The sequence below is a fragment of the Balaenoptera physalus genome (genome assembly GCF_965194825.1).
Source record: "Balaenoptera physalus genome assembly, chromosome: 6".
Classification (NCBI taxonomy): Eukaryota; Metazoa; Chordata; class Mammalia; order Artiodactyla; family Balaenopteridae; genus Balaenoptera; species Balaenoptera physalus.
Genome location: NC_138885.1, coordinates 105,433,515 through 105,454,811, shown reverse-complemented (window position 1 = coordinate 105,454,811; position 21,297 = coordinate 105,433,515). Strand labels below are relative to the sequence as shown.

At 38.2% G+C, this 21,297-nt stretch overlaps 1 protein-coding gene across 1 annotated transcript in view; it reads left to right on the top strand.

Moving 5' to 3' along the window:
* Positions 1-21,297, top strand: part of FN1 (fibronectin 1) — a 67,182-nt gene that overhangs the window by 14,593 nt on the left and 31,292 nt on the right. The window contains exons 11-21 of the mRNA XM_082464720.1: positions 37-165; positions 1,189-1,332; positions 6,479-6,600; positions 8,981-9,161; positions 9,356-9,532; positions 10,362-10,490; positions 10,593-10,682; positions 11,484-11,678; positions 12,425-12,697; positions 14,005-14,271; positions 20,481-20,594. Coding sequence (XP_082320846.1) covers positions 37-165; positions 1,189-1,332; positions 6,479-6,600; positions 8,981-9,161; positions 9,356-9,532; positions 10,362-10,490; positions 10,593-10,682; positions 11,484-11,678; positions 12,425-12,697; positions 14,005-14,271; positions 20,481-20,594 — 1,821 coding nt within the window. The remainder of the gene's footprint in view (positions 1-36; positions 166-1,188; positions 1,333-6,478; positions 6,601-8,980; positions 9,162-9,355; positions 9,533-10,361; positions 10,491-10,592; positions 10,683-11,483; positions 11,679-12,424; positions 12,698-14,004; positions 14,272-20,480; positions 20,595-21,297) is intronic.

The following is a 21,297-nucleotide window of genomic DNA, read 5'->3' as shown; positions in this document are numbered from 1 at the left end:
TAAAAATCCTCCACCCATCCCACTGTTTCTAAACAGATCAGTGCATCGTCGACGACATCACATACAATGTGAATGACACATTCCACAAACGTCACGAAGAGGGACACATGCTGAATTGTACCTGCTTCGGTCAGGGCAGGGGCCGGTGGAAGTGCGATCCCATTGGTAAGTAGCCTCGTGTCTCTAGTTGGATTTGGACACTGAGTATAGCTAGCAAGTTTCAGATAAGGAGAGTCATTTGATATTACTTGATTAAAGCTGGCTGTAGACTTTGATCATGGCCTGAAGAGGGCTTGGCAAAGTCTCTTCTCTAATCATGGACCAATATATAATCTTGATAGTGGTAGTCATTTATTTTTGCTGAATTTGGTAACACATGAAGGTTTATTTTAATTGAAACAAATTTGTTTTTGGGTTCTGAATCATAAAGATAATTATCGTTGTGAAAGAGAACTTTCCTTTGCTGGACTGTACAATAATGTGAACAAATGATTATGCCAGTAAATACCTCCCTCCAAATACTTTATTTTTCTTGGCTGCCCTTTTTAATAGATCTAAGCAAGTAGTGAAGGTTAAGCCTTAAAAGAGCTGTGTTACCAGCTTTAATGTAATCCACTAATATTCCTTTACTCAAAGAGACATGTTGCTCACCCAGAAAACAAACTGATCAGATGAGTTTGTTTGACCTGAGATTGCCAAAGCAGAGAGAGGCCTGAGAGGCTTTCTTAGAAGCTGCTCAGTAAGTGTTCATTAGTTGAAATTTAGTTCAATTCATTTATATATAAAATTAAGTCCTCCACATTTTGAAGAAATGTATAAAGTGGTATTTTATCCTTGCTATTCAAATGGTAAATCATTTGCATTAAAATGGATAAAATATAATATCTAATTTATTTTCCTCAAATTAATATTCAGAATGTCAATATATACTGAAATCTAAATCTTAACATTTTTATTTAGAAATGATATTCTTTTAGAAAGCTAACTACTCCTCCCAATGGGTACTTTTTGACCATTAACTGTCTAGTAAGGTAAAAGATATGAACAAAATATTTTTTAACCGCATGTATTTGTAAGGACAGTTGCAAGTTTTTATTAAAACTAAGAATATGTGCTCTAGCACACCAAATTTCAATTTGTAGCTTTAAGTCTTCAAGGCTGCTTATCTTTTACTTGTATATATTTTAGATCAATGCCAGGATTCAGAATCCCGTACTTTTTATCAAATTGGAGAATCATGGGAGAAGTTTTTGCATGGAGTCAGGTACCAGTGCTACTGCTATGGCCGTGGCATTGGGGAGTGGGGCTGCCAGCCCATACAGACCTATCCAGGTGAGTAGCTCTATTACCGCAAATTGAGAACTGTCCACTGGGTTATAAAAACAGGGCAGCATCAGTGTTTGTTAACACTGATGCCTAACTTGGTGTCCCCTCCCTTTCCCATCCTTTTCTCATATCACTGTCTAATCATCAGTCGAATTTTTTACTAAAATGGTTTTCCTTTCTCCCCAATCAAGTAGAAGGAGTAGAAGCCTGTGAAAATGTGCCTGTATGTAAATTTGTTTCTTAACTTTGTAGAGCATTCCATTAGGTTAAAACACGGGCTAATTTCATTTCTCATCTGTACATGAAAATAGAAACCATGAGGTGAGCGATGCTGGGAGTAAAGGTCAGGGTTTTATGTTATGGTTCTTAACAGAGAAGTTGCATGGGAAATTGCATGAAATACAACATAGGGTATGTGTCCATTTAGCATTTCATCCAGGCCCTTTTTTTGTCAAAATGTTCACCTGTTTGATTAGTTGGAGCCTGGAACAAAGTATCCTGGGTCAAGAGTTGAGTAACTTGGTCAGTTCTCTGCCCATGCAGTTCAAATACTCGAAAATGTGTATTGCTGGATTTTTTTCAGGTCACAGGACATAATGCCTAGCTGGAGGTGTTATTCATTTTAGAAAAAAAATTTGAATTTAATTTTCACTGAGTGATTAATTACAATAAGATGGGTTGAATTATGAAACTCTAATTTTTAGGCATCAGTTATTTGAGCAATTACTGAGGTCAAAGCCTCCTGAATGTCTGTTAACTTAAGACATGGGGCCTATATTCAGAAACAAAAGGAGAGATCTTCAGGACGTTGGAATCTGCCTATGACAGAAATCAAGATTCAGTTAACTAAGTCCCTTTATAACATGATAAGAGGTTCACTGTCATAGAGAACAAGATATGAAACAACTTGGCCAAAGACAGTGTTTGCCAAGACATGGGTCCCAGCTCTGTACATGCTGCTAAGGAGATACAAGTCAAGCTTCATTCATTATTTCCTCATCTGTAAAATGGGGAGATGACAGCTGATTACCAGCACTAACAAACTAACAATCTGTGATCCTAGAAACCAACCACCCAGATATACCCTTTCTGAACTTTGAAGAGACCTTCCTCTCCCCAATCTTCAGACACTATCTGGGCTGCAGAAGATGATTTGGCTTTAACGGGCTCTCAGCACAGATTGACCTGGCTCTTAAATTGTATTTCATGGTGGATTTGTGTGTAGGAATCACTTAAAATAATTTTTTTGTGTAATAATTTTTAAAAATCTGATTGCAGAATTACTGTAAGTTCAGAAAATATATAACTGAGGTGTTTTTTTCTTTTTTTTCTTTAATGATGCAACCAAAGGATAGAAACTTCTAAAGAAATGCTCTTAATGTCCGCGTTTATGGTTGTTATTGACATGGTGTGGCAATCTTGAAAGTGATTTCCTTCTCAGTGAATTGGAGAGAACTTTTTTCTCTCTCTCTTTTAAAGTAAGCCTGTTCCCGTAGCAGCTTGCGGGAAGCCTTTATGTGGACACGCCAGAGATGAAATCTAGATGGGAGGGAATCCTCCTGTATTGGAGTTTCATGTGTTGACCTTGTTCCTACTCTTTAAAAAGGGTAACAGTAGAGCGCATTGAGCATAGAGGAGATTTAGGGGAGAGGAGATTGGCCTCGGTTCGCAGTCTGGGTCTTATCTGTGTGTTTGGTTTGCTCAGTGGTTCCTGCCTGGCTTCTGGGGTTTTCAGAGTGTGGGAAGAATAACGGAACAACAGATTACCAGTAGGTTGTCTCTGAGCCTTGCCCTGTTTGTTCCTCCAACAGAGGACTCTGTAGAGATGTTCAAACTAACAGAAGATAAGAGGCTTTTGGTTTGTCGATAAACAACCAGGGAAGCACAGATCTCTGCAAAATAAATAAAGAAAAAAGGGCTGAGTTGCAAACTCATAAATGTTTAACTTCTCCGGGGTCACCATTACTGGAAATTATTCATTTGGGCCTTATTTCAAACTGGTTTTAAAAGTATAGACATTGTATCCTATCTCTCTACTTAGCTATTTTATTGTTAGTCTGATCATATTGAATAAGAGAGGGAGTAAAGTTTTCCCAGTGGTGAGTCATTGCTCAGTTAATTTAAAAAGTTTTACCAATTAACCAATATCAAAAGGATTATCAAAATTTTAAATCTAAATAATGTAAATGATGTCAAAATTTTCAGATTTCTTGTCTTCAAATCATATGTAGCAAAAGCAGAATAGAGTGATAGCTGGAATTTAATTGACCTTACAAATAATGGACAGCTTCTTTTCTTTCTGGACAAAAATGTGCTAAATGTAAGACATCCCATTACTGTTTAATGCAGTTCCCTTAAAGGTGAACTATGGCACAAGCCTGAAATTGAAAACATAGGATTTCAAACCAGCCCTTGAAATTTGAGAAAAGAAACTTCTGTTGGTTTGCTCCATCACTGAGTAAAAACCACTGCCCCTGTTTCTTTTCCCTCCCTTCTCCTTTACTCTCCTCGTCCTGTGGACATAGCAGCAAGATTAAGCTTAACGGTAGGCAGTAAAAGTCGTTTGTGTTATCCTTCTAAAACTTAATCTTGATAGACATTTAACCATCATAATTTTTTTAAACTAAAGACGATTTTTTAAGAGCAGTTTTATATTCACAGCAAGGTTGAAAGGAAGGTACAGAGATTTCCCGTGTTCCCCCTGCCCCAACATATGCACAACTTCCCCTAATTCAACATCCCCACCAGAGTGGTACATTTGTTACAATCGAGAACCTACATTGACACTTTATCACCCAAAGTCCATGGTTTGCATTAAGGATGACTCTTGGTGCTGTACATTCACGGCATCATAAACTGTTTCCCCTCAAAATCATGGTTGCTAAATTAAATAAAATACATATCAGGTGTCTCTTTACATGAGGAAACTATGGTAGGGTTTCTTTAAAGGATCAATATTTAAACAATGTTATACCAATTATTGTAAGTAATTTAAGGATGTGATATTCCTATATTTACTGGTATGTATGGGAGTACTTTAAGTAATCACATTTCTAAAATTTTGCCTCAGGGTTCATTTTTAAAAACTTATTTACGTTCATAAGGATCTTCAAAAGGGGTGATTCAAAGAGGGTCATGCAACTGACTTCTGCCAGTTAACTAAAACAAACAACACCCTGCCATGTTCTGTGAAATATATACCACTTTAGAATTAAAAATTGAGAATTTTATATATTAATTTTGGTTTTCATATAGCTTACAAATATGCGCATTAGATGAAATTAAGATTCAAAGAATGTTTGTTAGTCTTCAGCCAACTTTGAATTATTCTCAGTGTGGAAGTGAGTATATTATTCTAGAACTTTTGAGTCTACCCAGGTACGCAAGTTGTATATTTGTTCTGCTAGAAAAAACTTTGTTTTCAAAGAGAACTTAATAGCAAAGATAATAATTAATTTGAAAATCAGTATTTTTTTCTATGACCTTACAGAAAATTTAAAACTGTTTATAATCTGTTGAACTGCTTTATTAAACATGCAAAGTTTTGCTCTGTTTGACAGAGTGGCAGTTAGAAATTCTTGGAAAGGTTATTACAAGGAACTATTTTTATTTCTAAGTTGAACATTGATTGACATCATTAAAAAAAACAGTGTTTAGGGAAAAGATAGTGTTCTGTTCTGCAAGCGTAAATTTTCCATCTATTTCATTATTATCCTAAATGGAGTCTACCCTATTAAGAAATTGATTCCATTTCTCTTATTTTGCCTTTTTTAAAAAAAAATTATTTGTTTTATTTATTTATTTTTGCCTGTGTTGGGTATTCGTTGCTGCTCGCAGCCTTTTTCTAGTTGTGGCGAGCGAGGACTACTCTTCATTGCGGTGCTCGGGCTTCTCATTGCGGTGGCTTGTTTTGTTGCAGAGCATGGGCTCTAGGCGCGCGAGCTTCAGTAGTTGTGGCACGCGGGCTTAGTTGCTCCGCGGCATGTGGGATCTTCCCAGACCAGGGCTCAAACCCATGTCTCCTGCATTGGCAGGCAGATTCTTAACCACTGTGCCACGAGGGAAGCCCTGCCTTTTTTTAAAAAACAAAAGAAACAAACCACGCTTTAAATTTTGTTAGTAATAGTTATACACATTAAGATGTGCAAATACTGAATTTAGTATATACTACAAAATGTCATTTTGTTGATAAATATTTTTGAAAAAATGTCTGATCTCTTAATAATTTGACCGATCAATGGAATGATTTTAGAGTAAACTTCCTGAATAAAAATAAAACTAAAACTTTTTTCCAAACTGATAGGATGCTTAGACTGATGGGATGAGAAATAAAAACTGAGTCTTTAATTATTACCTTTGTCTGTTTGTCTAAGATTCTACCCCATTTAGAAATGTGTTTGTTTTACATCATGTCATATGGCCTTTGGAATGTTTTTTCCTTCTTGCTGGTAGATTTGTTCTTGATGAAAGGCTCCACAAACTAGAATTTCCTTCAAAGAAGTTTAGTATAATGAGTAGATGAAGTTTGTATTCTGTATTACATTATTTGTGTTAGGGTAGTTCCACAATTTTCTCACAATTCTTTGAAAATGGAAAAGAAAGCAAACTAAGTGGCATTTTAAAAACTCATTTTATTTGCTTATAAACAAGTTCTATATGCATTTCTCACGTGAAGGACAATAATTTATCTGCTAAAAAAGGATTTGTCTCAGAGAACAGACTTGTGGTTGCCAAGGGGAAGGGGAGTGGGGGAGGGATGGAGTGGAAGTTTAGGGTTAGCAGATGCAAACTATTATATATAGAATGCATAAACAACAAGGTCCTACTGTATAGCACAGGGAACTATATTCAATGTCCTGTGATAAACCATAGTGGAAAAGAATATAAAAAAGAATGTATATATATGTATAACTGCTGTACAGCAGAAATTAACACAACATTGTAAATCAACTCTACTTCAATTAAAAAAAAAGGATTTGTCTCATTGATTTCCAGTGTCAATGTGTAAAAAATTAATCTCAGATAATTTTTATTGTGCTCCCATTTACGGATAAGCAAAACTGTCTTTAATGATGGCCATCCATGTGCACTAAATTTTAAGCTGAAGTGAGGGAATACTCAAGATCACTAAATCTCACATTTTCATTTTCAGGTTCAACTGGTCCTGTCCAAGTAATAATCACTGAGACCCCCAGTCAGCCCAACTCTCACCCCATCCAATGGAATGCACCAGAACCATCTCACATTTCCAAGTACATTCTCAGATGGAAACCGGTGAGTATCCTACTCGGAAACCTTGGATATTGCGGCTCTTGAAATTAACATTCTGAAAATGTTTTCCAGCTTTTGAGCAAATAGATCTGATGAACTATATTCACATTGTATTTGTTTAGTGACCAAACAATATGTGGTCAATCTAATTGACATATTGCTTTAGCTTTTTTTGGTATTTTAAACCAACTAACTCTTCATGTTAGAAAGATCTTCTTTGCGAAGACTTCAAAATGATAAGGCTTAAAATTACTCTTATCTAGTATGGAAAGAGAATCTAAAGTTTTCGTATCTCTTGCAACTCCATCAAAGGGGGAAAAAAATTACTGGCATCATTTTCCATGATTTGAACAACAAAAAAGCTAAATTAATATCTTTCTTTTTTGGTTCATTTCTTTTCTTTTTCTTTTTCTTTTTTTTTGGCTTCACCACACAGCTTGCGGGATCGTAGTTCCCTGACCAGGGACTGAACCCCGGACATGGCAGTGAAAGCGCCAAGTCCTAAACAATAGACCGCCAGGGAATTTCCATCATCATTTCTTAAACCTCACTTTCTATCCTATGAAGTTATTTTGATAGAAGGGAGAGAGATGATGAGAGGGAAGTACAGATGAGGGATAGTTAGTGTATTTTATGAGTGACCTTGTGATTTCCTAATAATCATCTAGAAATTGAAGAAATCACACTAAGGAGGATAGTGGTCTATTAAATTTTAGTTTCTCTTACCCTCTCAAACCCACCCTGCTATCTTTCCAAAATGCATGACTCATAATTTGAGAAACACTATTTTAAACACAGGAGAAAAATGCCCACTTTTAATCACAGCTATTGGTTTCTAGGAACTAAAAGCAAAACAAAACAAAACATTTGACCAACTCATGCAATTGTATTAAATTCTTTTTGAAAAATTCAAGCTGTTGAAATCATTCTTTTTCTTCTCTCACCCTCTTTTGTTAATGTCTGCAGTATATGGAGTAGCTGTTTGCAGAGCTGTGTGTCTAATGATGTTAATCGATGGAATCAATATATTTCCCCTCCAACACTTTATTGTCTCTCATTTTTTCTTATCATCACCAGTTTTATTTACTTTAAACTTAACTCTGAAGTATTATGTGAGACCACAGTAATAAGGGATACACATAGGTATACAAAGTATATTAAGTTGGAAAGTCTCCAAAGAGTGGAGGTTATTAATTTCTTTGAGATTTTTAACAATTTCAGGTTTTTCCTTAATGTTTGTCACCTGAGAGTTTATTCTTGAGTATTTTCTTCTGATAGCAAACCAACAAAGTTCGCATTGCATGAAAGGCTTATTGTTAAATCTGAGCTAATTATAATGACTAATATAATTTTTTCACAACGTATTTAAATTTAAAGAGTACTAGGATCACTTTCATTTATTTCAAAAATATAAAGGGACACTTGAGTGTTTGAATTATTGAGGAACTGGTTGATTGGATAATTTTTTTAAATCACTGGGTATTAAAAATGTATTTTGACTTATATTAGTTTGGAATATACACTTGAAAGGATCTCAACTTGTTTGAAGTAAGGATGTTTCTTTTCTACACATTTTAATGTAAAGAATTTTGTGCCATGATGTATTAATGAAGTTGGACAGGATGTGAATGTATAAACTGGAGACAAAGATTAAGTAAACTGAGATCGCATTCTTCTGCAGATTGCATTCTTTTGCCCAAAGTTGGCTAACCACTTTTGAGGGGTGGTTCATATCCAAGAATGAGTCATAAAACCAGAGCAGTTAAACCTTGTATGTGATTGTCCCAGGCACTGAGTCATGAAGGAATGTTATGTCTTTGACTGCTCTGCAAGAAACTTGGTTTGTAGCCCACCAAGTGAAAGATAGAATATATGTCCTTTTCCCACTGCAGAGAGGAATATATCTCTGTTCATTATAGAAATTTAAAAGTTGGGAAAGGCAAAACTTGGGATCTACATATTATGTTGCTGATATTAAATTGAATAATTAATCTGGCAAAAAGGAAGGTGCCCAGGACCTCCCACTGTGTAATCTTGGCCCTGTCACATAATTCTGTTTCTTCACCTACAAAATCAGGGTGATAATACCAGTAACTTGGAGGATGGGGGAGATGAAGATCAAATGAGAGTATGCAAGGAAAGCAGCACAGAGCATGGCACGTAGTAAGCTATCAGTAAATATTAGGTTTAATAATCATTATTATTAATGTTAACAAATTCTGCTACAGGTTTCTATTCCGATTCCAATTTTCCATGATTTTCCTCCAAAATGGAGCTGCATAGACCCCTCATTCTTCTTTGAAGAATACTCCACATCATCTCTGAGTATTCATCTTTGTGAATACTTGTGTGATTTTTTTTTTTTTTTAACTTAAATTTTTAGAAAAATTCTCCAGACCGTTGGAAGGAAGCCACCATTCCGGGCCACTTAAACTCCTACACCATCAAAGGCCTGAGGCCAGGTGTGGTATACGAGGGCCAGCTCATCAGCGTCCAGCACTACGGCCAAAGAGAGATGACACGCTTCGACTTCACCACCACCAGCACAAGCTCAGTGGTGACCAGTACGTACCCCAGCCGCCAGCCCATCTGTGCCCGCATTTCTCAGAGCTGGGCTCCCCGCAGGAAGTGCCTTCCATCTCGATTCATATTATTCCATGGATGGCACCCACATTTTTTAAAACCTGATCATCTACAGACGATGCTAGTAAATTTCCTCAATGGCTGAAGGCTCTCTCCCCTCTTTCTATGACTCTAGGCAACACCGTGACGGGAGAGACAACACCCTTTTCTCCCGTTGTGGCCACCTCCGAATCCGTGACTGAAATCACAGCCAGCAGCTTTGTGGTCTCCTGGGTCTCGGCTTCCGACACTGTGTCCGGATTCCGGGTGGAGTATGAGCTGAGTGAAGAGGGAGACGAACCACAGTACCTGGGTGAGCTCAACGTGTGGATGACCAGCTGCTGGGAAACCCTGCTTGGGGTGGGGCTGGGGGCACCCACGCAGGTGGCCTGGGAAGTTCGGAAGTAGTTGACAGCTCAGACTGCACAAACGGCCCTCCAGTGTGAGTCTGGAAAACAACTGATCCTTTTTAGAACCGAGCTGGGTTTTTCCTGAGCCGTGCTCACTTTCCCGGTCCCTGATGGGAGCTGTGTTATGCGTTAGCCTGGGCACAGGCCCACAAAACAAAAGTGTTTTCTTCCTGGAAGTAATTGCCAGCATGAGGACTGCAGTGGAGAAAATGTTAGCTTTGGGAGAGGCACAATACCCTCATTCATGCTTTTCAGATTCTCATGTTTAGGGGACTTTTAAAAACTTTATTGTGGAGAAATAAATATACATACTGAAAAGTACACAGATCATAAACATAGAGCTCAGTGAATTTTTATAAAGTGAACACACTGTGTGACTAGGACCCAGATCAAGAAAAAGAACATCCCTCCTACCCACTCCCCATCATCCCCCACCTGTAACCACTACGCGGACTTCTAACTACAGAGGACTATGTTTACAAATCTGGGGGTGGATTAAAATTATACATCCTTAGAGAAAATATTTGGGAAAAGGGGGAAAAAAAGAAAAATTATCTCATAGTGCATTGATAATTATTGACTATCCATAGCACATTTCCTTCTAGTTTTCCCTCACCACCACCCCCCTCCCCACCATGAATACATAGTTTTAAAAATATCCTTCTCATAGGTTATGGAGTCATTAGAGGGATTGGTACGCTCCGATAGTAACCTTTCCCTTTTATTTCAAAGATCTTCCCAGCACAGCCACTTCTGTGAACATCCCTGACCTGCTTCCTGGCCGAAAATACATTGTGAACGTCTATCAGATATCCGAAGAAGGAGAACAGAGTTTGATCCTGTCTACCTCACAGACAACAGGTACACGTGTACTGTGTGGTGTGAAAAGACTTTTTTTCCTGTGAAGCAGACCTAGAGCAATATTTCCTGACTGTTTTTCTCATTTCTTCCTTTCTTTGTTAGCACCTGATGCCCCGCCTGACCCTACCGTGGACCAGGTTGATGACACCTCGATTGTCGTTCGCTGGAGCAGACCCCAGGCGCCCATCACAGGTCAGCTTAGCCGCCTCTTCTTGGCTCCCATGTTAATCTTGATGCCATAAACGGTGAGGGAGAGGATTCTGATCTGTGAGCAGGCAAATCACTTAAATCTCCTATGTAATTATTGGACCAGGGTGGAGATGTGTGTGTGTGTGTGTGTGTGTGCGTGTGTGTGTGTGTGAGATATTATCTTACAGCCTTACTTTCTTATGGATCATTTCCTCTTAAATCTGTTTTATTGACCTACTTCACACACAAAACGCACCCACACACAATCACACACATAAACCTCTAAAGCCAGCTCATGGACTTATTACACCAGGCATTCCTGTGGTAGAAGAGGGGTAATTTTTCTGAAAACCTCACTCTAAGACTTATTCTTAAAGAGGCAGCTGAGCTGCCTTCTTAGCTCATTAGGTGACTCAGCTGTCTCTGAAGTTCCTAAGAGACACAGACGTGCTAGATAACTCTGTGCTCAGAGTGGTTCCTTAATTGCTTCCTTCATCCAGGGCTCGAAGAGAAGAAATCGGTTTAACATGAATATTTTCACCCTCTGACTTCTCTAATAGACATTTATTAAGGATCTCGGGTCTTCAAGGATCATATTTAATATTAAAAAGTTTTGCATGACTGTTCTTGTTTTATCTTTGGACTGAATAGTCCTCATAAGAAGTAGTACTATTGAACGAGTCAAAAAGAATCATTCATTCTGAACTAATCCAGCAAGATGCTAAGGGCTGTTAGGAAAGGGGACCTTTTGAAACCTCTGTTTCATCAAACAGTGTATCGTACTTTTTTCTCCTGAATCTGCAGGATACAGAATCGTCTATTCCCCATCAGTAGAGGGTAGTAGCACAGAACTCAACCTTCCTGAAACTGCCAACTCTGTCACTCTCAGTGACTTGCAGCCTGGTGTTCAGTATAACATCACTATCTACGCTGTGGAAGAAAATCAAGAGAGTACTCCTGTCTTCATCCAACAAGAAACCACTGGTGTCCCACGTTCAGGTAACCTGAGGACGCTTCCTGTAGTATCTTATTTCTTAAGGCTGAAGAAAGTAACATCTTTAACCTCCCTTTTGCTGGAGGAACAAAACCAACCTTGGCTTGTGTTCATTCCATGAGCCTGCTGGGGACGACCGGACGTGTAAGATGAAAGAATAATTGCATCTGTGGGAGGGTTGCTTTGTCTCTGTCAACAGTTCCTATATGCAAGTTGTCTTATGGATTAGCATATCCTTAAACTTATGAAATTTAGCAGAAATGTCTTCACTCTAAAGTAACTTATCAAAACTGGCTATTGGCCTTCCTGATTAAAAACTGACAGCATAAAGTCTTCATATTTTGCCCCAGAAACTTAACGGGCAGTTCATCTGTTGCTCTTAAGTATTATAAAATGATTTAGTAAAATAAAAACCACCACATTTTTTTTCAGTTGTTGCAAGAGTTTGCTTTGGGGGTTTTTTTTTTTGGTACGTTTATCTTAAACCCCTCAATAAGATACTTCTTATGTTGGAAACTCATCTGCTTACCAACATATTTTACATAAAAGCTTTAAATGTCACATGTAAGCAGTATGACTGAACTACAAAAATATAACCCAAAAAAGCATATTCTCTGATTAAGAGAGAAAACTTAGCTCTGGAATGAGAGGCTCTGTGAATTGCCCTATACCTTAAAAACCCAGGAAACTGGCTTTTTAAAAACAATCCTCAGCAGGAATTGAAAATGACCAGTTGGCTCTTGTCTGTTAGATAAAGTTCCCCCTCCCAGGGACCTGCAGTTCGTGGAGGTGACGGACGTGAAGATCACCATCATGTGGACGCCCCCCGAGAGCACGGTGACCGGTTACCGAGTGGACGTGATCCCCGTCAACCTGCCCGGGGAACATGGGCAGAGGCTGCCCATCAGCAGGAACACATTTGCAGAAGTCACTGGGCTGTCCCCTGGGGTCACCTATCACTTCAAAGTCTTCGCCGTGAACCACGGGAGGGAGAGCAAGCCTCTGACGGCACAGCAGACGACCAGTACGTTTGGGGTCCTTTACCTCCAGCCCAGACCCTCCACCCTCACTTCCAACCTGTGCTGAGTGGGCAGCATGCCATCACTTGTAGGTTCACAGTTAGAAACAGGAAAATACTCAAGGGACAGGGAATGTATACTGGACATAAAGCACATTAAACTTGAAAACAAAACTTAGACAAGCTCCGTAGAGGCTAAATGGTAACCTATTTCCCAAATACACATACCAGGGGAATGGCACTAAGAGAGGAGAACTTAACCTAATTTTCCTTGCTAATGGAGTGAAAATTTGAGTCCATTTTTGTGTAACTAAATATACCTAGATCAAACTTTAAATGTAGTATCTTTATCCTTTTATAGTAGAATTATTTGCAAATAGTAATTGCTAAAACATTTAGTGCGTATTAGGCACAAGGTCATATGCCCAGTTCTTTACAAGCCTCATCCTCATATTTAATCCTCGTTTTGAGTTAATGAGGAAGGTCTTATTATTATCCCTAGGGGATACATGAAGAAACTGAAGCTTATACAAAATTCTGCAACTTGTAAAGTCGCAAAGCTGGGAAATGATTGAGCTGGAACCACACAGACCTATGTCTTTTTGACTCCAAAGCCCATGTTTTCAGTGATTATACTTGACTACCTCTTAAACATTTCCTCCCTCTGAAAAGTGTTTTAATTATTGTAGGGAGGCTGCCAGTTACACACTCAAGAAGAAAACTCACAATTTCTATGGTTCTTTCTGATAGTGCGAACTCACCAGGGTCTTGCTATAAATCTGAGGTTCTGAGTATATGTTATAATTATTGTCTAATCTGAATCATGTGAAAATAACTTTTATTACTCCAGCAAAGGACTAGTCATTGAATAAATGCAGAGAATATCACTTTTGTTCCGTGTGGAGCTTTCCTCTTGCCTTCATTTTCGTGGGCTTATTTCTCTCTTCTTAACCTGTTTGGCTCAGAGCAGAGCAAATTGTGGCTTCACAAGCATTTGTTTTTGTTTTTAAATACCATCTCTGTAATGTTAGTGTAATTTCTGAGGATGATGGGAAAGTCATGCTGGAAAATTAGCCTTCCCACAGGATCAAAGTCAAGCAAAAACAGTGAGCAATTTCTCATGACTGGCACAGAGCTTTTGCAAAGTTCTCTGTAGCACTCAATCTCTTCATGGCTAAATATTTCCAAGGTTTTGATCTTAGTTTCAACCTGGAGAAGAAAGAACTTAGAAAATTCAGTCAAGCTTTAGGATTTCAGTATGATAATTTTGAGGTGCAAATATTTCTCGACGTGTTTCATCTTTTTTTTTCTAGAATTGGATGCTCCCACCAACCTCCAGTTTATCAATGAAACTGACACCACCGTCATAGTGACCTGGACTCCACCTCGTGCCCGGATAGCCGGGTACCGACTGACCGTGGGCCTGACCCGTGGAGGCCAGCCCAAGCAGTACAACGTGGGTCCCTCCGCCACGCAGTATCCACTGAGGAACCTGCAGCCGGGCTCTGAGTACTCTGCAACCCTCGTGGCCGTGAAAGGCAGCCAGCAGAGCCCCAGAGCCACTGGAGTCTTCACTACTCGTAAGTCAAAGGTTAAGTGTCTTTTCTTAGTGATATCATAGGTTCTTATCTATATTTACATTCTCTCTCCTTCATCCATTTTTTTAAAAAGTTAACTTAAGGAATTCGCTGGCGGTCCAGTGGTTAGGAAGGACTCTGCTCTTTCACTGCCCAGGGCCCAGGTTCAATCCCTGGGGATCCTGAAAGCCGCTCGGCACAGCCAAAAAAAAAAAAAAAAAGTTAACTTAAAAAACTTTGTACAAGATTAAATAATTTTTTTGATTAAAAAAAAAGATTTAAAGCAGTACTACTCAACGTGTGACCCATGGACCCATTGCTGGTCTGCGAACTGTTTGTTGCATGGACTAAGGAGCTTATGCCCGAATGTAGATGATGGAGCACACCATTTAGTTCAGTGGATACTTTTTTGGAGCAAGGTTTTCTTAATGAAGGAAGCAGTGCATTACCTGACATGTGTTGCCAAGATCCTTATTTTCTCTGGGACCAGCACTTTGAGTAACATTGTTTAAAACACCCAGTTCTTTGAAAATTGAAGGCTACTGTATTAAATGAATTTACCAAATACTAGTTAAGGCAAGAAAAAAAATCAGCACCTATGTCTACATCCAAATACTTTGGGTATTGAATGATAGCAGTAAATGTGGAACAAAAACATCTACCAGTTGAATAGAAACCAACAGGACAAGAAGCTAAGGAAATGATTTCTTTTTTTTTTTTTTTTTTTTTATATAAATTTATTTTTTATTTTATTTTTGGCTGCATTGGGTCTTCATTGCCGCACGCGGGCTTTCTCTAGTTGCGGTGAGCGGGGACTACTCTTCGTTGTGGTGTGTGGGCTTCTCACTGCGGTGGCTTCTCTTGTTGCAGAGCATGGGCTCTAGGCACGCGGGCTTCAGTAGTTGTGGCACCTGGGCTTAGTAGTTGTGGCTCATGGGCTCTAGAGCGCAGGCTCAGTAGTTGTGGCGCACGGGCTTAGATGCTCCGCGGCATGTGGGATCTTCCCGGACCAGGGATTGAACCTGTGTCTCCTGCATTGGCAGGCCGATTCTTTAACCACTGTGCCACCAGGGAAGTCCAGGAAATGATTTCTTTACAAGTGTTGACTGCAGCAGATTAAAGTACCTTCTGCAGAACAGAATAGCTTTTTTTTTTCTTTTAATTACTCTTGAAATTCCACAGAAGGAAAAATACTGACAGTAATGTTTGGTCCTGTCTGTCTTTCGCTCAACACTTTACAGGAAGTGGCCTTAAATCTCTTACATATCTAAATCACAATAGAGGACTGTATTCATAAACTGATTTCTATCAAATGCAACTCATTTACATTACAAAGAAATATGAGACCCATCATTTCTAGATAAGCATTAATTTTTATTTTGAACTCACTTTGAATTCCAGAAGGACCTAACTTAATACTTTTTCAGCATGTATTGCAACTATGAACTAGCTTGCAATTTCCTAAAAGCTCTCCACAAACCTTACTCTTTGACTAATTTGAAAAGTAGACGTTAAAAAGCATTCAAAAAGTGAATATAAGTTTAGTTTTTACATTACTATGGAATTTATTTCACAAAGAAAATTCTCTATAAAATTATCCCTGTAAGAATTCATAATTTACTAAAAATTTGTTTCCATTTAAATTTCGTGTATGAAGTTTGGCTACTAAAGGCTTTTTCTTAAGGAACTGCTAATCATAGGCAAGTAAAATCTGTTTTTATCTCTAAGTTAACCTTTAAATTTTGCTTTTTTATGTCACATGTTACTAAGATACTCTAAAATCTATTAACATGAAATCAATATCTTTGTATTTCTTGTAAATGTCTGTTTCTCATAGATGACCTTCTTTTCATTAGAATGGAAATTTCAGTAGATTTAGTCTTTTACTGACCACGTATACTTCTGTATATTATCTATTTTACTTTTTAACTTTTTAACGAGACATATTTTACATAGTTTCTTTTGTTGGATAGAGTGCCTATAAAAGAAAAAGCATTTTATTTATTTATTTATTATTTTATTGAACTATAGTTGAATTACAATGTTGTGTTAATTTCTGCTGTACAACAAAGTGATTCAGTCATACATATATATATTCTTTTTCATATTCTTTTCCATTATGGTTTATCACAGGATATTGAATATAGTTCCCTGAGCTATACAGCAGGACCTTGTTGTTTATCCATCCTATATATGCTAGTTTGCATCTGCTAATCCCAGACTCCCAATTCTTCCCTCTCTTACCTCCCCTCCCCCTTGGCAACCACAAGTTTGTTCTCTATATTTGTGAGTCTGTTTTTGTTTCATAGATATGTTCATTTGTGTCATATTTTAGATTCCACATATAAGTGATATCATGTGGTATTTGTCTTTCTCCTTCTGACTTACTTCACTTAGTATGAAAATCTTTACGTCCATCCATGCTGCTGCAAATGGCATTATTTCATTCTTTTCTATGGCTGAGTAGTATTCCATTGTGTATATATACCACATCTTCTTTAACCATTCATCTGTCTGTTGACATTTAGGTTGTTTCCATGTCTTGGCTGTTGTAAATAGTGTTGCTATGAACATAGGGGTGCATGTATCTTTTAGAGTTATAGTTTTGTCTGGGTATACGCCCAGGAGTGGGATTGCTGGATCATATGGCAATTCTATTTTTAGTTTTTTGAGGAACCTCCATACTGTTCTCCATAGTGACTGCACCAATTTACATTCCCACCAACAGTGTAAGAGGGTTCTCTTTTCTTCACACTCTCTCCAGCATTTATCATCTGTAGACTTTTTAATGATGGCCATTCTGACTGGTGTGAGGTGGTGCCTCATTGTAGGTTTGATTTGCATCTCTCTAAGAAAAAGCATTTTTAATGATACTAAAAATAATTAAATGGAGTGGGTGGGGCAATATTGACTATTTCAAGTACTTTTGGAGACTTTGATATATTGGACATGTTATTTTATTGTCTGCACAATACATTTATTGAAAAATATAATTTTATTTGAGTTAACTGATAGAACTACTTTTATTAGATACAGGTCAGCGTCGTGCCTTGCACATAGTATACTTTAAAAAAATTTTTTTTTCCATTATGGTTTATCACAGGATAGTGAGTATAGTTCCCTGTGCTATACATTAGGACCTTGTTGTTTATCCATTCTAAATGTCATAGTTTGCATCTACCCACCCCAAACTCCCAGTCCATCCCTCTCCCTCCCTCAAAAAATATTTGTTGAATAGATAATCGTGAAAATAGCTCAACCAAGCTTAGATTTAAATAAACCTCTGTAAGCAGTGAGTTCTACAACTTCGTTTGAACTTCAAGTACTCTCTGAGGCTGTAAACATCAGCAGGGCTTGCATAGTTTTGAAATTGCTTTAAGTTTCTGTAGCTTTTTACTGTTAACAAGCTGAATTCTGGGAACAACTTTTCTGGGTTTTATAACTTGTGTTAAATTGTTAAGAGCACACGGCAGGGGGTGGCGGAGCTGTTTCTGGGGAAAATCAGCTTACTCCTTTAGAAATCGGGCAAATTTTATTTTTTTAACATCTAGGCTGTCCTTCACCTAACAAGACCTGCCAGAATCCATAGCTCATACTTACAGTCACATTCTTTGTTTGCCATCAGTTTGTGGGTTTGTGGTTTGGAGAGTTTCCTGTAATGGTCTTCCCAGGCAGAGCGCATCATCTTAAGCTTGAGAAAGCTCTAGCTGGCTGGCTCAAGCAATAGAAAACACCCAGTCTTAAAGCCCAAGACAGTTGAGGAGAATATTTTTGTGAAAAAATTGTGGCTTTCACAGATGTTCAGTGAAAGAAGCTGACTGCTCTCTGCATTGTTTCTTGTGGGCATTAACATGGTCACCCAGGGCTGGCCATGGCATTTTGGCAAAGTCAGTGGCAGCCAAGTGGTGTATGATTTCAGAGACTCTGGGGAGGCATCACAGGTCACCCATCCTAATTCCACTGAGAATACCCTCAAAATAATAACATACTCGTGAATCATCTCTCCAAACCAGGAAAACTTCAGTTCAGCAAGTAGAGCAGCCATTACAAAGTATGCCCACATGTATTTTATTTTTTCAGACAGCAGTATTTTAAAAATACTTTTTAAAAAATTGCACATGAAAATCCAGATTGGAAAACACTGGAAGAATTGCAGTGCTGGGCCTGAATTTTCCCATGACTGGAGCTGAGTAGTAACGGAGTACTACTTAAAGACTTTTTTTTGGGGAATGTTTTATTTATTTATTTATTTATATGGGGGTATAGTTGTTTTACAATGTTGTGTTAGTTTCTACTTTACAGCGAAGTGCAGTACAGTTCTCTGTGCCATACAGCAGGTTCTCATTAGTTATCTATTTTATACATATTAGCATGTATATGTCAATCCCAATCTCCCAATTCATCCCACCCCCTTCTTTCCCGCCTTGGCGTCCACATGTTTGTTCTCTATGTCTGTGTCTCTATTTCTGCCTTGCAAACCGGGTCATCTGTACCATTTTTCTAGATTCCACATATATGTGTTAACATACGATATTTGTTTTTCTCTTTCTCAGAATAGGCTTAAAGACTCTTAATGTTCATTTGTCTAAGTCTGGAGGATAAGTCTTTGTCTCACCAGCCATTCATAATTTAGTATAAACGCGTTTACTAGTGTTTTGTCCCCAGTGGGCACAAAAATTTTGTTGAGATGTAAAGAGGAAGGAATTATGAAGGCATTAAACATGTGATCAAGGCCATCCACACGCTTGAAAGCCCTGAATTTGACTCACCAGACACAAATGTCTTGCCTTCTGAGACCTCACCTTTCCCATAGCAGCCAGTTATCGAAATGCTTATTATAAGATTTAGTTGTTCTGCCAATTATATTTTAGAGATTCTAAATTTATGAAAAGATTTGTAAGATTGTTGAAAATGTCTATTTCAGCTTTATGTACACATACTCTTTTTCTTCCTCTTTTTCTTTTTTTTAATTTAAAAATTTTTTTAAATTTTTTAAATTAATTAATTAATTAATTAATTTTTGGCTGCATTGGGTCTTCATTGCTGCACATGGGCTTTCTCTAGTCACAACGATCAGGGACTACTCTTCGTTGCAGTGTGTGGGCTTCTCACTGTGGTGGCTTCTCTTGTTGCAGAACACGGGCTCTAGGCGCGCGGGCTCAGTAGTTGTGGCACACGGGCTTAGTTGCTCCGCGGCATGTGGGATCTTCCCGGACCAGGGGTCCAACCCGTGTGCCCTGCATTGGCAGGCAGATTCTTAACTACTGCACCACCAGGGAAGTCCCTCTTGGTTTTTTTAAAGTATTATTTTCACTAAGAAATAGCAGTGATGTCAGGATGCTAGGAGATTCGAAATAAACTTTTATTATAATTCCTAATTCCAGTGACAGAATACTAAATTTCTGCAGTGTGATTATTCTGAGTGAATAATCACATATTTAAGGAAAGTATCTTTAGAATTTATAAGTGCATCCATGGTGGCAGATTTCATTAACCTTTCACATGGCATCTCTTTCTGCAACCAAAAATAATTGGCCATCATTATGGAGTGATTCAGCATATAGCTATTTTTAGATAATCATCTATAATTTAACCATTGTTCTCAAAATAATGATTAAGAAGCGGAGTGATAATCAGTTTGTGGTGACCAGTTTTACATTTTATATGGGATTCTATACTGATGATATAAGGAAAGTTATTGTCATCAAACTCAAATCCCAAACATGATGAAAAGACACAAATTTCGAATCCAAGGAGTTGAAAGGGTCCTCTGTGGTCATCCAGCTCCTTGTTATTTAAATGTGATTCCCAGACTGACAACACTGGCATAACAGAAATGCAAACTACCTAGCCCCATGTGGACCTACAGAATCAGAACCTGCATTTTAGCCAGGTCTCAGATGATTTGTGTGACACATGAAAGGTTGAGAGGCAGTGACCTACTCCAAATTTTCACGTATGTCACATTCTGGATCCATTAGCTGACTAAAACTGAGGTTCTCGATAAAAATATTTGTTATCGGGACTTCCCTGGCGGTCCAGTGGTTAAGACTCCACACCTCCACTGCAGGGGTTGCGGGTTCGATCCCTGGTCGGGGAACTAAGATCCCACATGCCTCAAGGTGCGGCCAAAAGATTAAACAAATAAAATTTGTTATCTGCATTCTCTGTGATTCCAAGTCTTGAACACATGCTTTGATTCCATTTCACAGTGCAGCCTCTGGGCTCCATCCCACCTTACAACACAGAGGTGACTGAAACCACCATTGTGATTACATGGACGCCTGCTCCAAGGATTGGTTTTAAGGTAAATTGCAGATGTTCCTAATCCCTTGTAATACAGCCCTGGGTTGCCCTCGTGTTTCTGGATGTAGTTGAAACAGGATGGTCAGGAGTCAGGAGACTTGGGTTTCGTCCTGGTTCTGTTCATGCCTCTCTGACCGCTTTGTCAGGGCATCACAATACTTCTGCCTCCCTGAATTGCTGGAAAGATGGACTGAGGCAGTGAAAGTGCTTTGCAAAGAGGAAAGCATTAGTATGGAACTGTTAGTTGTTATCTTGTTTTCTCTATCCTTTCTCCCAGGGAGTTAGATTTAAAGATATATAGGGAAACTGCTCTTGTTGTGTTGTTCTAAATAGGTATCAACAAGTTCACAAAAACCAATTTAAGGAGACCAATTAAACTGAGTCACTCAAAAATCACATTTTTATCCAATCAGTTTCATCTCAACTTGTTCAAAGCCCCTTAGGTGAATCTCTTAATAGACATTAAGATTAAGGTCTTCCCTATAGATATCTGGATACATGTTCTTTAAAGTAATGGTATTAGGGAAGTGATGAATACAAATGAATGTGTTTAAAAGAATTCCTTTTTTTGGCATTTAAAGTGTGGAGAGAGAAATATTTATTATAATTGAAAATCAAGTCTAAATCCCCCATGATTGTTGGTTTAAAAAAATATACCAAAGATCATTTCTTTTTTCGAAATACGCAAATGGCATATTGATGATTATGCTACTTAAATATAAA